The sequence below is a fragment of the Biomphalaria glabrata genome, chromosome 18 (genome assembly GCF_947242115.1).
Source record: "Biomphalaria glabrata chromosome 18, xgBioGlab47.1, whole genome shotgun sequence".
Taxonomy (NCBI): domain Eukaryota; kingdom Metazoa; phylum Mollusca; class Gastropoda; family Planorbidae; genus Biomphalaria; species Biomphalaria glabrata.
Genome location: NC_074728.1, coordinates 7,958,221 through 7,975,720, shown reverse-complemented (window position 1 = coordinate 7,975,720; position 17,500 = coordinate 7,958,221). Strand labels below are relative to the sequence as shown.

Sequence of the window (17,500 nt, the reverse complement as noted above, 5' to 3'; positions counted from 1 at the left end):
CATCATCGAACCACGATGGACGAACTATAGATTTTTTTTTAGTCAGTAGAACAACTAATGATGCCATTGAACTCTGCGTACACCTTCTAATGACTTCATTGAATTCTGCGTAGACTGGTAAGACCGGAGGTCCGGTGGACTGAAAACTGATTGGTAGATACATTTTCTGTTTCATCTAAAAGACAAGATTAGGGACAATGTGGATGCACAGGTAAAACAATTTGCCTAAATTTCTTTCTTTCTTCTAGATCTGTATTTTCCCTTCCTTCTATATTTTCCCCCTTATTCTACATTTCTTTCTTCTATATTTCTTCCTTCTACAGTTTTTAAATTTCTACTATATTTGTTCCTTCAATATATTTTAAAGTTCGATATCGACATTCACGGCTGGGAAGCACTAGCTCTCGATCGCTCCTCATGAGTCTCGAAGTCTCGAGATTTAAAGCAAAAAGAGTGGCCAGGGTGAAGGAGCGCCGAACCAACAGAAAGCTGAGAGAATAAGCAGGCCTATCTGCAACTGACCAAACCTACCCAGGCCACGTATGCGGCAGGCTTTTTAAAGCGAGGATAGGACTTGACACTCATTTTTGATTCCATAGAATATGAGAAATGTGCTCATTCGATTATATTTTTTACCTTTCTTCTATATTGGGTCCTTCAATATATTCTAATGTTCTATATTAGTTCTATATTAGTTCTATATTTCTTCCTTTCTTCTATATTTCTTGCTTTCTTCTATACTGCGTCTTTCAATATAATCTAATGTTCTATATTAGTTCTATATTAGTTCTATATTTCTTCCTTTCTTCTATATTTCTTCATTCTATACTTTAGACCTTTCTATCCTTTCTTTTTCTTTATATTTTCTTTCTTTTTCTCTCTATAGTTTTTGCTTGGAATGAAAAATAAATAATAAAGTATGTCAAAATTATTCAGTGATTTTTTTCTAATGGATCGACTAACTACAAGATACAATCAGCTAAGATAACGACCTATAAAGTATTATGTGCTCTAAACTATATATTATATTTTGATATATAGATAACGGCTTAATGTAGGCGTAGTTCTCTTGCCAGGTCGTACCTGAAGTTGTGTGTGTGTGTGTGTGGGTGTGGGAGTTTAGACGTACAGGGATGTGTGAAGAATAAGAAATAGATGTTCAGCCGTTGCAGTGAGATAAAAAAAAATTTCCTCACAAATCTTATTTCTAGACCTGCACATTTTTTTCCTTTTTTTTTAAAGCCTATACATCCTTTTTTCCCCCGCATATTTTCTACATCAAAAATTTAAATAAAGACGAATGTATATACCTTAACCTTAACACATTCCACACAAAAAGAATATCGCCCACAAAGAGTGACCATGCATTCCACATTAGACGTATATATTTATTAAGTGCATGATCTCATGTCATGATGTCGAATGTCAAAATGCATGGGCTACTAAAGAGGCTACGCCCCTGCTTTACAGTGTTAAAAAGTGCACGAAAACTATAAAATGATTTAAAATCAAATATATATATCGTACTTCTGTATACTGGATGCACTAAAATGTGTATTATTCATAGATTTGGTTACAATAATAAACATCTCCACAACATTTCTGATGCTTTAAAAGTAAAGTGATCGCCTTTGGTTTGTTTCGTAAACGTTCAGTAGATTCAAGATTTGAGATTTGAGATGGATACATTCCTCCCTCCACCCCTCCGGGCAGCAGACAAAGCTTTAGCGTGGGATTGTCGGAAGGCTCTTCAAACTCAAGGCGTGTAAGCCTGCTTGAACAAACCGCTCTGTCTGGAACATGTCAAAGCCAATGTCAATATAAAACATTGCTATTTCCGATGTATCTGGCACTTCGGGCGCATGGACATGGCCGAGGGCCGAGTACACCGGGAACCCCCGCCACCTTCCTATGTTTTATCAAGCTAACCGTGCAGGGCTCGCCATTAGTGAAGCGGTCCCTTGAGGAAAGGGGTATGTATTATCGCGGTACGTGACGTTTTGGCGCCGCCGTTTTGGCGCCGCCGTTTTGGCCCCGCCGTTTTGGCGACGGGACGTTTTGGCGCGAGCCGTTTTGGCGACGGGACGTTTTGGCGCGAGATATCGTTTGACGATAATTTAATAAGCACGTAGCTTTTTTTTAATGAACCCTTGAATTCCAGCGACTTAGGCAAATAACCATGGTGTCTATGTATAATTAACTTAAAGTATTTTGAGAAACATAGTACATGTATTATATTTTTACTTATATTTGCAAGTGTTTGGTATGTATAGTTGGAGATACCATACAGTTATTAAATAAACTAATGTTAATGTAAACAAATAATTGCATCAATTTTTAGTCTATCATCGTTTCATTTTGTTTTTAATTTTAAAGTAATATCTTAAAAAACTTTTTTTTGAAAATAAAAGTGTGCCTCTTAATAAACACACATACACAAGCCAAAATGTTTAGTATAGAAAATGCTGTGAAAAACAAACACACATTTACATTTAATACGTGAAAAATATGTCTTAACACAAACACTCATGCAAAACATAGATATGAATAATTCTTTTAAAGAAATAATACAATAAACGTACATAATGTATTTCGCGCCAAAACGTCCCGTCGCCAAAACGGCTCGCGCCAAAACGACCTTCGCGCCAAAACGGCGGGGCCAAAACGGCGTCGCCAAAACGGCGGCGCCAAAACGTCCTGCTTCGGTATTATCGACAGGCTCTTGGACGCTTTCTTTCAACCATGCAATGGGAAAAGCTCTCGCATTCCAGTGTAGACACTCCTACAGAAGTCTTGTTTTGCTATTCACTTAGCCTAATCACTTCCTCTAGTGATCGTTTCCACCCGAGTGGAGGCAGAATAGCTTTATCTACGTTGGGTATGGGGAAAATATATAGGTTGGGAGTGTTGTACACTTCATTAAGTCTTTGAAGTCGGAGAGAAGCCTTTTAGTAAAATAAAAGTTGATCACTGTAGATTACTGAGTGTACAGAAATAATGTAGATCTACATTAACATTACGTTGAATTGACTGAAATATATTCTCAATGAGTAAAACTACAGTAGACAAAAACACCTTTTTAAAACCTTTAAATGGCCAAATAATTGTAATTGTAAATAATTGGATTTAATTAGTATCTAAAAAATTGAAGTGCTGCACCAACCTCCTAAAAATAAATCTGTCACAGAATCAAATATTCTTATTGATGGCCAGAAATGAGCAAACGTCAAAACGTTTGTCTATCTGGGAAGCAGAGGAGCGATCGAGAGCTAGTGCTTCCCAGCCGTGAATGTCGATATCGCATTCCTTGAAGGAGCTCTTGATAGTGTCTTTATAGCGCTTGTATTGACCTCCCTGGAAGCGCTTTCCTGCACACAACTCCCCGTAAAGAAGATGATGAAGTAGACTTCCGTGTTGCGCGTGCCAGTGCTGATTTTGGCAAGTGTGGCAAGGGAGAGGTCTCAGCATGTCCACAAAACTGAAAGTCTACAGTGCTGTAGTTCTCCCATCACTCCTATATGCATCAGAGTCCTGGACCCTATATTCCCACCACATCAATAAGTTAAACTCCTTCCATCTACGCTGTCCAAGAAGTATCCATAAGATGCGTTGGTCCGACCACATACCCGACACAGAAATCTTAAAGTTGTCTAACATGAACAGTATCAATGCGACAGTAAAAAGGTACCAAATTCGATGGGTGGGACACGTAGTCCGCATGCCAGACAATCGCCTTCCCAAACGACTTCTGTACGGGGAGTTGTGTGCAGGAAAGCGCTCTCAGGGAGGTCAATACAAGCGCTACAAAGACACTCCCAAGAGCTCCTTCAAGGAATGCGATATCGACATTCACGGCTGGGAAGCAATAGCTCTCGATCGCTCCTCATGGCGTGAAGATGCGAGTCTCCGAGTCTCGAGATTTGAAGCAAAAAGAGTGGCCAGGGTGAAAGAGCGCCGAACAAACAAAAAGGTGAGAGAAGAAGCATGTCTATCTGTGAATGATCTAACCCACCCATGCCACCTATGCGGCGGTTTTTTAAAGCGAGGATTGGACTTTACAGTCATCTTCGAGTCCATAGGAAATGAGAAATGTGCTCATCTTCGACCATGAAGAGCTATACTATATCTATAGCCGAAATAATAACCGGTATGATTTTTTTTTAGGAAACACTATCCTTCAGCTACCATTTCCTTTTCAATACAACCTATATAAAACTTTTACTCCATGTGGAAAACAATGTTATACAATCTAATAATAGGTTTGAGACTATGAAAGGGGGATAATTATGTATATAAAAAAAACATTACGGTTATTACATATCATTATTAACTCCTCTTTTTTTCTTAAATAAAAATTATCTGTTAAAAAGATTTTAAGATTACTTTACAAATTATAAAAGAAATAAAACATAGAACATAAACTAGAAAAAACAGTGCCGGATATCTGTAAGTGACGGGCCCCACATTCTTTTAACACGGTATGTGATATTCATAATTCTATTTGTAAATCTAAAAGCATGTCATATTTATATCAGAACTACAGAGAAATTGTGAATTTCATAAAATTTTTCATATTTTTGTCATAATTAATATGTAATTTTGGTTAAAAATTGTATATCTTGAAATATGTAGGTTAGCTTTCTGCCAAATGTTTTGTAAAATGTTTTACACATTTCGGATGTTCCTTTAGAGTTGAAGATAATCTACTTCTTAGTCAAAGCCTCCCGCAGGATGACGGTGGATGGCAGCGGGCAGGGTATGAACCCGGGACCATCGAGACGACCGAATATATCACTCGACCAGCAGCCATCCTAATTAAAGGTTGAGATCATGGATACAGTACAGTATGGCACTATCGTAAATCCTACACATCACCAGGACCTGATTGGATAATGTAACTTATGTACATATCATTATCCTTGGCGCTTTTATGTTTGGTTCATATTAACTCCAAATTGAATTAAAACAGTGGTTTGCAACCATTTTCGGGTTTGGGGCTTGGGGCCATATAAATTCCGAATTATGGGCCACATCCCAGCAAAAAAGATCACACATCCGAGCCTCTGTGGCTTTATTATACAGACGTTTCGAGTTTGCTTCGTGCCACGGCCTGAAGGGTTTCTTTTGAAATAATATGAAGACAAGCAAAATATGCAAAAATATTTTAAAAAACCCAACAAAGTTTATATCAGGGAAAGAACTGTACACTTACAGCCATAGCTCTCAATACTGTTAGATTAATTTCCATTTTTTCTATACCAAACAAAATTAATTAATTACCACTAATTAATTGATCAATTGATAATTTTTTTTATGATTCATTATTTTTGTTAGGATCAATACATAATTGTGCAAAGTTTTAATCTAAATAGACTGACAGCGTGAGTTGATATAAGTTTTGTAAAAATTGAGCACATTATAAGCAAACAATTCAAGTATGTCAATCTTGTTTAAAACCTTGTAGCCTTATGACACTTGAGGCATACAAGACTACGCAGACCCAGTTGCGTCCTACATAGTTAACCACACCTGATGCAGACAAACCCATTGTCATTCAATGATAAACAACTAACACAGCTGTAAACATATACATGTTGCTAAAACAGGTAGAAGCGTCTCCTTTTGTTATGAATTGTATTACTTTAAATACGTAGACCTACTGTAGTACATAATAGACTAAACGAACACAAGATCTCAAACCTTTCTATAGATTCAGATGTTCATGCATCTTCAATTAGACGCATGCATTGCCTCAAAGTAAGTGTTGGACAACAAACGAAACAAAAACAAATGAATTAAAACATAACATAACAAAACTTTTATTAATTCATCATCCATAACAAAATGCTCATTTCCATTAAACGTCCATTCAGGCCACACTCAAATCTATCTGCCGTTTGAATAAATACGTTTCAAACAGTTCAATTGCACTTCCATTTCTGTTTAGTGTTGATTTACCCAAAATACTATTGCACAGGCTGAAAGGTTCATAACATAACAAAATGAACATTGAATAGAACATTGAAATGAACAATAAAATGAACATTGTAATGAACATTAAAATGAACATTGAAATGAACATTAAAATGAACATTAAAATGAACATTAAAATGAACATTGAAATGAACATTAAAATGAAAAATAAAATGAACATTGAAATGAACATTAAAATGAACATTAAAATGAACAATAAAATGAACATTGAAATGAACATTAAAATGAACATTGTAATGAACATTAAAATGAACATTAAAATGAACATTAAAATGAACATTAAAATTAACATTGAAATGAACATTAAAATGAGCATTAAAATGAACATTGAAATGAACAATAAAATGAACATTGAAATGAACATTAAAATTAACATTGAAATGAACATTAAAATGAGCATTAAAATGAACATTGAAATGAACATTAAAATGAACATTGTAATGAACATTAAAATGAAAATTGAAATGAACATTAAAATGAACATTGAAATGAACATTAAAATGAACATTGAAATGAACATTGAAATGAACATTAACTAAAATGATAAATATGTATAAATATTATATCTAAGTGATAAATACTAAAAGACTTCTATCCACAAGGCACACTCCAGGCTGGTTCAGACATGACACAATTAAACATTATTTATGTAACAGTCGCTGCATGCAGTTGAATATGTACACAAAGGATCGTCTTTTCCAGAGTCTATTTGGATGTACTCATTGCTATAGTATCGTCCCCTGATTTCTTGAACTTCTTGACCAGAAAGATGATAACAACACCCACGACGAGTCCGAATACCAGCATACCGATTCCGATACCAGCCATTGCCCCTATAAAATAAATAAACAAACCAAATCGATATTTTTTTGTTTAGATCTTACAAAATAACAAAAACATAAAGAAACAACAAAATAATTCCGTAATATAAATATTATAAAGCGACTATTTTCATAACTGCGGACCATGATTATGCCTGCGCTGGAGTTGTCAAAATAAGCAGGTCAAAGCCGGGGATGTGTAGCCACGGGAAATACTGCATTCCTCATTGATCTTCGGACTCAAAGACAAGCCTTATTATAACTTTAATATATTTGCTTTCAGTTGTGTAAAACATGGTTATCAACTGTTGTAGATAAATATAGTCAATGATATTGTCCTTATTGTTTATTTTAAGCTTATTTTGACCACTGTACAAATATATAATATTGCATTGACTAATTGGAAAGACAGCCAGTAGTCCACACTATGTGGAAAGAGATGGTGATAAAGAAAGCTATGGGCTGTGAAAGTGCATGGCTTTAGCTCTGGACGAAAAGCGTCCCAAACGAAAAATGCCAAAGCAAAAGCCACATTTACCCGTTTCTATGTGGACAAGAATGTCTCTCAAGAATAGGGCTCCACAGTCACATGAAAAAGTGTTCTACAAGATGAACCATAGTCGTTACGACTGAAGGACACCAACAGCAATACAATAAGCTATTGATTATTGGGCTATAAACAAGCACTTTACAGTTAAATAATGACAAGACAAAAGAATGAAATAATTCTACTAGAAATAGACCGAAAGAGACCGAAACAATTTATGGGAGATTGTTGATTGACGTCTGCTAGAACAGGAACTAAGTTCACACAAAACAACAGCGAAGTTGATCCAACTTTATATATTGTATTATATTATATTATATTATATTATATTATATTATATTATATTATATTATATTATATTATATTATATCTCAGAGCCTGAAACTAATTTTGTCTTTACTTACCAGGAGAGTAACCTGTACTGTTGTTTGTTTTGGGAGCTATGAATTGAAACCTGCCCGTGTTTTTAGTCACAGCCACCGAGCCCTTGCGTGCATACAGTGTCACTCTTCCCTGCAGACGACAAAATATCATTGAACATGTAGTGTTGGAAAACATTACAGTTTCTTTGACGGACATTTATTCTCAAGTAGTAAAGCTACAGAAGACAAAATGACCTTTTTTAAACCTTTAAATGTCAAAATAATTTAAAATGTATTGCCACAAGGTAATTGTCCCCTATCATCATAAAGCCATTGGACAAACTGTTTAAAGACATATGAACTTTCCAAACCAATTTACCCATGAACAAATCCAGTATCGCGTATGATACTCTTACAAAAGCCATATCACCTTATAAAGAAAAAACACATTTTTTTCTTGCATTAATAATATTTTTTTTTTTAAAACTAAAGGTTCATCATCACAATCTTCTTTTTGTGACTCTATGATCTGGTTTACATTCTTTATGCCATAACATTCAGAAAGAGATTAATAAATACGAGGAAAAAAGAGATAAAGAGATATGGGGAAATATGGTGGCGAATAAAGGAACCTAAAAAGAAAATTATAAGAAGATGAAAAGAGGAAGATCAAGAGAGATGTCAGGGAAAAATAAGTTCAAGGACGCTTTATCCAAAGATCAAAGTTGCCAACTAAATATTACAAAATTCTTCGTCTTAAAAGTTAAGAAATTAGAACATTGATTCTACAGTGCTAAACAGGGCACAACAACTATTAAATGGTTTAAATATATGTATTTATAGTTTATCCGGCAGAAACGTCGACGGGAAGACACCATAAAAGAATGGGCCATTGAAAGAGGTTCTATCCGGACAAAAGAAAGAGAGGAATGGAGAAAGACGGCTGAATGATATTGTGTAGTGCCCCAGCGGTCCAACAGCAGAGCCGGCCTTAGGTAATTGTAAGCCCAGAGCGAAGTGAATAGGGTGGCCTCAAATGAAAGACAATAAAAAAAATCAAAAGTCAAAAATACGAAATGAATTAAAATCCTTCCTGTATCTAGATCTAAATAACAAATAAATTTAATTCATTTAGCACCAAGAGCACGAATGGGCTTCATGGATGATTCATGATCACCAGACTAGAAATAACATTTCGACATTTCACCAACAGGAAGAAACAATAGTCTTCTTGCTTATCAAGTAGATCTAAACATTCGCAAATAAACCTGTAATTACAGTAAAGACTTAGAGCCAGGTTAGTAGGCAAAGAGCCTTTTAATTCTGTTTGAGATTTGATCCATGATTCTAACATGTTTTTGTTAAAAAAATAAATTCTTTATTCCTTGCGAGGCCCCCACGGAATTGGAGCCACTAGTCGGCCTAGTTTGCCTATGCCCCAGGACAGCCCTGCCAACAGCCTAAGGTATAGGTGAAGGTGATAGATTGATAGTATCAATACTTTAACACACCCGATACACCAAAAAGGTTTACTATTCATGGATTTGGTCCAATTAATAAAAATCCCCAAAACGTTTCTGATGCTTTAGAAGTGAGATAGCCTGTAGTTAGTTTCATAGAAACTTTATAGATTCAAGACATCAGAGACAAGCAAATACATAACAAATACATAACAACAACATAGTAGCAGATCTTACGTCTTGGTCCAGATCCACGAAAAACTGACCGGCGTTGACCTGTTGCACGAAATTTGCGATTATAGTTTTGCTGGGCACCTTGTCCGGCTTGGTGCCCACATCCCCCGCCACGTTCAACTGTTCCAGGAGCTTAAACCTGACGACTATTTCATTGTTGTCCGCCGGTTGTACCTAGGCAGAAGAAATGTAACAGTTTTACAAAGCTGATATCAACTAACTCTGTTTGCCTGGTAAAAAGTTTGAACATGTTGTTTATTCTCCCATTTCCCATTCTCGGATCAAGTTAATACTTTGAACAATTATTTATTGAACTTGACAAGTTAGTTAATTAATTGTTGGTGATTAATTATTTTGTTTCATTTTGAAATAAGGGAAATAAATGCTACTTAATGAACCATTTGGATATATAATATATATATATATATATATATATATATATATATATATATATATATATATATATATATATATATATTAGCCTATATATATGGATTTAGTCCCTTTATTAAGTTTTTGACACGTTTTTTTTCTCCCACGTCCCATTCTCAGATTAAGTTGAAATTTTGCATAATATATATGCCTTTTTTGTGATTTATATATTAGATTGAGTATTAAATGTAACATTTCTAAGACCAGGCTCCAAGAAAAACGTTGGATATCTGGGCGAGGTTTCCTAATGGTGTACGAGTATTGAGACCTTGTTATGTAAGTTGTTTAGGTCAGTCTAGGATATATGAGCTTCAGTCACAAAGACTCACATCAATGTCGTTAATACGCAGGGGAGATCCTAACTGTGAGGCCGCCACGAAAGCTCCGATAAAGTTTTGTCTGAAGTAACCAGGACCTGCGCTGTAATACCTGTCAAACTGACCTGCAAGTGGAAATTAAAAAAAAAATTCAATCACGATAGTCTTTGATTCTAAAGATTAAATTGAAGCTTAGTATTTCACAGCACTACAAATATCTTTCATCATACAGAATATTGATGAAAATCTTTTATTTAAGAAAAAAAAAGCATTTATTTGGGGGTTAAAAGATTAATGACATTTGCAAAATTAAATGAGTAAATTAGTATTTTATCCCAAATTTTCGATCAAGATTTAAATGGTTATGGTGGATAATCATATTACTTAGGTCTCCTTCAGTCGCATTATTGAGAGATATGGCTTTAATTGACGATTTCTTCGCCTTTACTTACTCCCTTTAAATGTGGCAAAATATGTAGGTCACAGCTTGGGCTGCGCTGCCACGGGAAGTACTGCATTCCTCGCTAATCTTCGGTCTCCAAGACAAGCCTTATTACTCCCCTAAAATAGGCTTTTTTTCTTTAAAGTATTTTTAAAAAAATATTTTGTTTGTTTCTTTCTTTAGGTTATATTGTTGTCTAAACAACTCCGTTCTAAAATTTGGCAATTTGGTCTAGAAAAATGTGATATCTGCTTTCACAACCAAAATATAGTTCTCTGCGAGGTTGAAAAGTTCAAAAAGTTTATTTAGTCAGAGTAGTCTGTGATTGTCACAAGATTTCGATTTGGCATCTTGCAAAGGAGATATTATAGTTACAGTTATCCAGACGTCTAATACTTAGTAATAACAATTTCTGCTTGTTCACTGTGTTAACTATACTGATAATAATTTAAACTAATAACGTCACTCTTATAACACACAAAAGAAATAAAAAAGAAAAAAAGAAACAACTGACCTTTCAGGAAGACCTCAACATTCATTGTGTTATTGGGGTTGTAGCAAGTGGTCAGGTCAGGCAGCCATTTACTAGGGTCAGTGGAGAATTCATAAATGTACATTTGCTGCAATGTCTGTCATGAGAACAACATTTTGTTTGCATATTTATAAAAACATAGACCCGGAAAAAAAATCTAAATATTTGCGCAGACAATTGTTGTCAATAAGACTAGATCAAAGGCGAACATCAAGGGACAAAAGAAAACAAAGAATGTGTAGGGGCTAAACTAGCAGCCCTGCCCGTCAATGAAAGACCCTGATTTCGTTTCGTTGTAAACTAATTCAAAGCGGAGTTAAAACAAAATATTAACACAAAGGAGAATGGCGCTTTTTTTTTCTTTGCTATACCGAGAGCACCTGCTTGTTTCCAAAATTATCTCAAAACCAGGTCTTAACTTTTAACTTCATCCAATTGCACCAAATAAATATATTTCCTGAACCTGGTTATCTCATTTCCAATATTATATCTATAGCTAAATTTGCATTTGAACTCCATCCACAATTTTAAAAAATAAAGTTTGATTCGCTCCTTTTTGTTAAGTCCAAACCAAACTTGATTTTCAAATCTCGGCATTCCAAAACTTAAAACTTTAAGTTCGAAATCCCAAACTTGAAACCCTAATCTTGAGATCCCAAACTTGAAACCCTAATCTTGAGATCCCAAACTTGAAACCCTAATCTTGAGATCCCAAACTTGAAACCCTAATCTTGAGATCCCAAACTTGAAACCCTAATCTCGAGCCCCCAAACTCGCCACCTTAATCTTAATTAGCGTGACACTTTAACCCCGACTACTTATTCACGAACTTCATTCTCTGATCAAATTTTTAAAAAAATTTGAAAATGTCTGTTGGTGACCTAAAGAAATATTAATGTTAAAATGTTTGTAAATTAGACAATGACAGAATTCATTATAAGAATAAACGTTTGCAGGAAGTGTGTGCTTTCTGGTTATTTACTAACTGCTCAGACATCTAGCACCTAGCTCACGTCTGCTCGACACTTACATTGCCCTGCATCACTTGGATCATGACTGGAATAGTCTGGATGGTTCTAAAACCAGTTTTCTTCTGCCAGTCTGCCTGTCAATGAAGAAATGTACATAAGGGAGATCAATCAACAGATCAATACAATGCACAATGTTACATATCAAGTCCGAAAACAAAATATAAAAAACTCTCTCTTATAAATTTGTATTATTCATTGGGGAGAGGTTTGGCAAAACTGAGAAGCTTTCGGGGTCAGGGATGGCCAGGACATTGCTTTCCGACCCGATTCATTGACTCTACAATGGTCAGGACTCACTCTCCAATACGATTATTTAGCCATATAATTGTTTTTTGTCGGACACGATTCTTTAGCCGAAACAATCCTATAGGTATCTTAAACGAAGTCGCCAAAAAAAAAAACAAAAAAAAAAACACAACAATAGGGTACTCTGAATACATGATGACAGAGCGCGGAGTGGAGAACCTTTGTTGCGCGCAGCGTCACAAGCAAGTCAACTACCAAAATGGCAATGATGATGATGACGATGATATTAATTAAAATAAAAACAAATATAAATGTAAATTGAGACACCAGTTTTAGAAGAAACATTTCTGTTTCTACTGTAATCGTGCACTACCTTCATGGAGCGACTATCTTAAGACAAGGTTTGGAAGGCAAAGACTGGATGGCTGGAACGGATGTCTTCGGATCAATCCCCATACTGACAATTTTTTTAAATGACGATCCGATTCGGTCAGATCCGTTCCGAACACACACACAAATTATGTTCGCACGAGTGAAGGTGAGGTTGATGAGAAGGAAGGCCCAGAAGGTGCACCTACAGGAATCATGGACACACGTTCATGGAAAGGAATTTTATATATTATTTGTTTCGATTCCTTTACATCGGGTGTGTGGTTATAAGCATCATTGATAATTGTTCGAAATAAAAGAGATGCTATTTTGTTTTATTTCTAGTTTATCTAATCAACATAAAATGGGTGTCTGGCGCATAAGTGTAATATTTTGAACCACACTTGTCATTAGCTGCTTACGGTGGCGAAGTAAATGGTGTAGAGGGCGTTCTGGGTGTGGTCTGGTTTGTTGTCGCTCATTTTGGTGCTCCACGTATCACAATCAATGTCTCGCACCCGATGCTGGGAAACAAAACAATGAAAGTAATAAGTAACATTAAAAACAATAACTCATTACAATAACAATAAGTTAGAAAAAAAACTGAAACTAACTTAGAAAATAAGTTAGAAAATGACATACAGAGTGAGTTAAAAAAAAAAACAACAAAAAGTATAATAAAATAAATGTGGTGTAGAGTTAATTCAGTTACAATACATCCTTTAATATTTCATTCCTTAAGTTACTTTTCCAAAGGTCCCCCCTTTGCAATGTAATTTTGTTAAAAAGTAGGATTCTTAAATATATATACTTTTTTCTCGACCTCACTACTTATTGAACTACAATGGCTTAAAAAAATAAACATGATGGTCGTGGCATTTCGTCTTTAAGATGGCTTGTGAATTTTGTTTCAATTTGACGCTACTTGACCCTGGCAGTACCAGAGAATAAAAATGAGTTCGTTTCTACAATAGTAACAATACTAAAATCTTTACAAAGCTGTAGATGCTTCTTCCATGAAGACCAAAATTCTAATGACCAATGACATCCCAGGCGGAATTTTAACAATGCTTATATGAACTCTGTCTGTCTGTCTGATGATAAAATTTGCTTATAACGTTATTTTCCCTCTTCAGATTCTCGGAAACTTTACACAATTATTCATTGAATCTAACAAAAAATGAATCATTCAAAAAATTAATTATTTAATTAATTTTTTCATTAATAGCAATTAATTATTTGGTTTGGTATCGAAAAAGGGAAATAAATTAAACAATATTGAGATATGTGGAATTTTTTCCCCTTAGATAAGAAATTTTGCTTTTTATGTAATGTGTTACATGTAGAAGGGGGCGCTGTGGCTGAGTGGTTAAGCGCATGGATTCTGAGCCTGGGGTCCCTGGTTCGAACATCGGTGAAGAATGGGATTTTGAAATTCTGGATTTTTTAGGCGCCCCTGAGTCCACCCAGCTCTAATGGGTACCTGACTTTAGTTGAAAAAAGGAAAGGCGGTTGATCGTTGTTCTGGCCACATGACACCCTGCTCGTTAACTGTTGGCCAAAGAAACAGATGACCTTAACATCATCTGCCCCTTAGATCGCAAGTTCTGAAGGGGGAACTTTACTTTTTAAAACTTTACTTGACATGTAGGATACCCACGGGTTTCGTTTCAGTAGTTTATCAATCTTTTTACAATAGTTTGGTCAACGTTACAGAGTGTCAGAACTTGCCATTCGTACAAGTTGTACAAGTGTGACGTACAATTAGGGTTACGAACGAAGTAGGACAAAAAGGAGAAAGTCTACGCAGAGGAGAACAAACAAGCAAAATACATATGAAAAAAAAAGCGTATCTAAAGGGGAAGAACTCCGACCTTAAGACTGTATCTACCAATAATGTACACGTTATTTCCCTTATTTCGATATCAAACAAAATAATTAATTACCAATTATTAATTGACTAATTATGTATTTTTTTGTGTATGAGTCATATTCTGTTAGGTACAATAAATAATCGTTTAAAGCATAAGAGAAAGAGTGAAGGAAAAATAACAGTAATAATTATTTAAGGGGACTAAACCCAACAAATTTACCCATCTAGGTGAATACTGAAGTATTAGTTTCCCATGTTGATATTAAACAAAATAATGAGTTACAAGTTATTAATTGTCTAATTGGCTACTTTTTAAAAATTGATTCATGTGGTTTGTAAGTCAATGAATAATTGTGTGAGTTTCAGCTTGATCCCATATCGGTGTGGGAGAAATAACGTGTACACACTTTTTATCTGAGAGACAGACAGGCAGAGTGAGTTGATATAAGCTTTGTAAAAATTGTTGCTGTTTGACTGGAACTCGAAGATGACCTGTATTATTATCATTAATTAATTAGTTTTGTTTTATATTGCACAAAGGGAGTTAAACTCTGCCGTTTTCAGATAAATAATAATAATTATAGCTTTTATATAGCGCTACTTTCATGCTTATAGCATGCTCAGAGCGCTTTTGGTCCAATCTCATTTGTGAACCAGTGGGGGGAGGGGGTATCTAGGAGTTGGTTTTCCGTGTTGCCTTTAGGCGCTCAGTAAACACAACTCTGCCCGAGTCGGGTGTCGAACCTCGAGCCCCCTTCTAGGTAGCCAAGGCAAGCCAAGTTCAAGCGCACTTGGCCTCTCGCTTCACAAATGGCAGCAATTAGCGGTTCTATCCCTAAGATGAGCTTTGTTTTTTTTTGTAAATAGACATACTATTCTTCTTTTCTGTAGGAACGTCCTAAGCTTATACCACTGAGTTCATGACAAGACATACCCAGACAAAGACGAATCGAACTTAAAGACATTATAAAGATGACTGATTGTGTGGTATACTTTGGCTAAGGTCAATACCTCGAGTGTAATATAGTATAAAAACGACAACAAAAGAGACAAGCATACTATTAACATCAGAAACGGGTCTAGTTTAACTTACCTCTCCCATGTATTGGTACTGAGTGCTGTCTATGTCAAAGTACTCGTCTGAACTTCTCATTCTGACTAGTCCATTGCCCAGTGGGTAGGCGTCCTTGCGCATAGTACTGATAGTGAGTACCTCACAGACCCCAGAGGTCAAGTCCAATTCATAGCTGATACCTGGGGATAGGTTCGTGCAAGTCAGATTTCATTCAGATACATTGCGATCCAGCATAGCGGGCCAAGGGAGGGGGGGTTGTTAAGATTCGTCGGTTATCATTAACAACGCAGTAACATTAAACAAATGAAAAACAAACAATATATATATATATATATATATATATATATATATATATATATATATATATATAAAGCTTAAAGTTTAAGCGATTGTGTAAGTTGACTAAAGCGATTATAAATCCACTAGCGATGTAAGCCGAAGGGGTGGTGAAAATGACTTAGCAGGCGCTCTTTGAAGCCTGAATATTCCTAAGAAGATTTAAATGCATAAAAAAGAATTTCTCTTACGACTCGCGTCCCCAAGGGGACAAATTCAACTTATACCACCACATCTGTCAAGTACGATTCCTTTCCTTTGTTCAAGATAACAAACAAAATAATTAATTACCAACAGTTAATAAAAATAATTGGTTAATTTGTTTTAATGGATTCTTGTGTTGTCAGGTAAAATAAATAATTGTGCAAAATTTCAGCTTGATCTGAGATTGGGTGTGAGAGAAATAACGTGTACAAACATTTTACCAGACAGACAGACAGAGTTGATATAATCTTCGTAACAAGAGAGAGAAATGGGGGAAAGAGATAACAGGAAAGACAAAGGTTACGAGAGAGGAAAAGATACAAGGAAATACAAAGAATAAGAAAGAAACAGAGAGAGGGGGGGAGAGAGAGAGTAAGAGAGAGAGAGAGAGAGAGAGAGAGAGAGAGAGAGAATATGGTAGGTATAAAAAATGGTAGAAAAAGAAGACATATCTCACCTGTGTTAAAATCATCCACAACTCTGAGAAAAGATTTGTCATTGGAATTTCCACGCCCAGGTGTCTGGATGTAGTCCTGAACGAACAATCCCATGATGCTCCTGTAATTTACCTGTTGTATACACAGACATCAAATAGTAAGACACAGACTTAATACAGTACATTATTATTAATAGGAGATCATGATGAGGCGCACTGTCGAGATCTTCAAAACTCATAATATCATTAAAAAAACAACAACATCGAATTATTTATGAATTATCATATTTGACAACTTTTCATAATCGTATCGAGCTGAAGTTTCGCACATAAACTCTTGCTGTTTAGCAATACCTTTGATTACAATACCTCTATTTAAATCGTACCTTCGTGAACAATTCTGAACGGGTGGACACGGATCTTGAAAACGGCTCTAACGATTTTCCTAGAAATTTGAAAGCTGATGTAGATCGTTGGGAAAAGAATTACTACCTAGTTTGACCGTTGTAATTTTCCAAAAGTGTGAAAAGAAATAATTTAAATAAATTTGGCTAGAGAACTAGAATGGACGTACTATACATCTTCGGGTATTCCCGCATGTTCAAGAGTTTAATAAATTAATGTTCAGGAACATTTTGCGCATCGTCTTCTTAGTCAGGATCTCCAGGCCTATCATTGGCCTATCATTAGCCTATCATTGGCCTATCATTGGCCTATCATTAGCCTATCATTTTTTTAAGGCTAGATAACTAAAGTGTTCTACCATTGAATATCTCTAATAGTTGGAAC

At 35.4% G+C, this 17,500-nt stretch overlaps 1 protein-coding gene across 1 annotated transcript in view; it reads right to left on the bottom strand.

The window, feature by feature from the left end:
• Window positions 1-5,795: 5,795 nt before the first annotated feature.
• LOC106077978 (uncharacterized) overlaps window positions 5,796-17,500 on the bottom strand; it is a 20,217-nt gene continuing 8,512 nt past the window's right edge. Inside the window, exons 11-19 of the mRNA XM_056017348.1 lie at window positions 16,733-16,844; window positions 15,754-15,914; window positions 13,210-13,311; window positions 12,172-12,246; window positions 11,124-11,238; window positions 10,180-10,292; window positions 9,422-9,592; window positions 7,767-7,875; window positions 5,796-6,827 (exon numbers count right to left, since the gene is read on the bottom strand). Coding sequence (XP_055873323.1) covers window positions 6,700-6,827; window positions 7,767-7,875; window positions 9,422-9,592; window positions 10,180-10,292; window positions 11,124-11,238; window positions 12,172-12,246; window positions 13,210-13,311; window positions 15,754-15,914; window positions 16,733-16,844 — 1,086 coding nt within the window. The 3' untranslated portion in view covers window positions 5,796-6,699. The remainder of the gene's footprint in view (window positions 6,828-7,766; window positions 7,876-9,421; window positions 9,593-10,179; window positions 10,293-11,123; window positions 11,239-12,171; window positions 12,247-13,209; window positions 13,312-15,753; window positions 15,915-16,732; window positions 16,845-17,500) is intronic.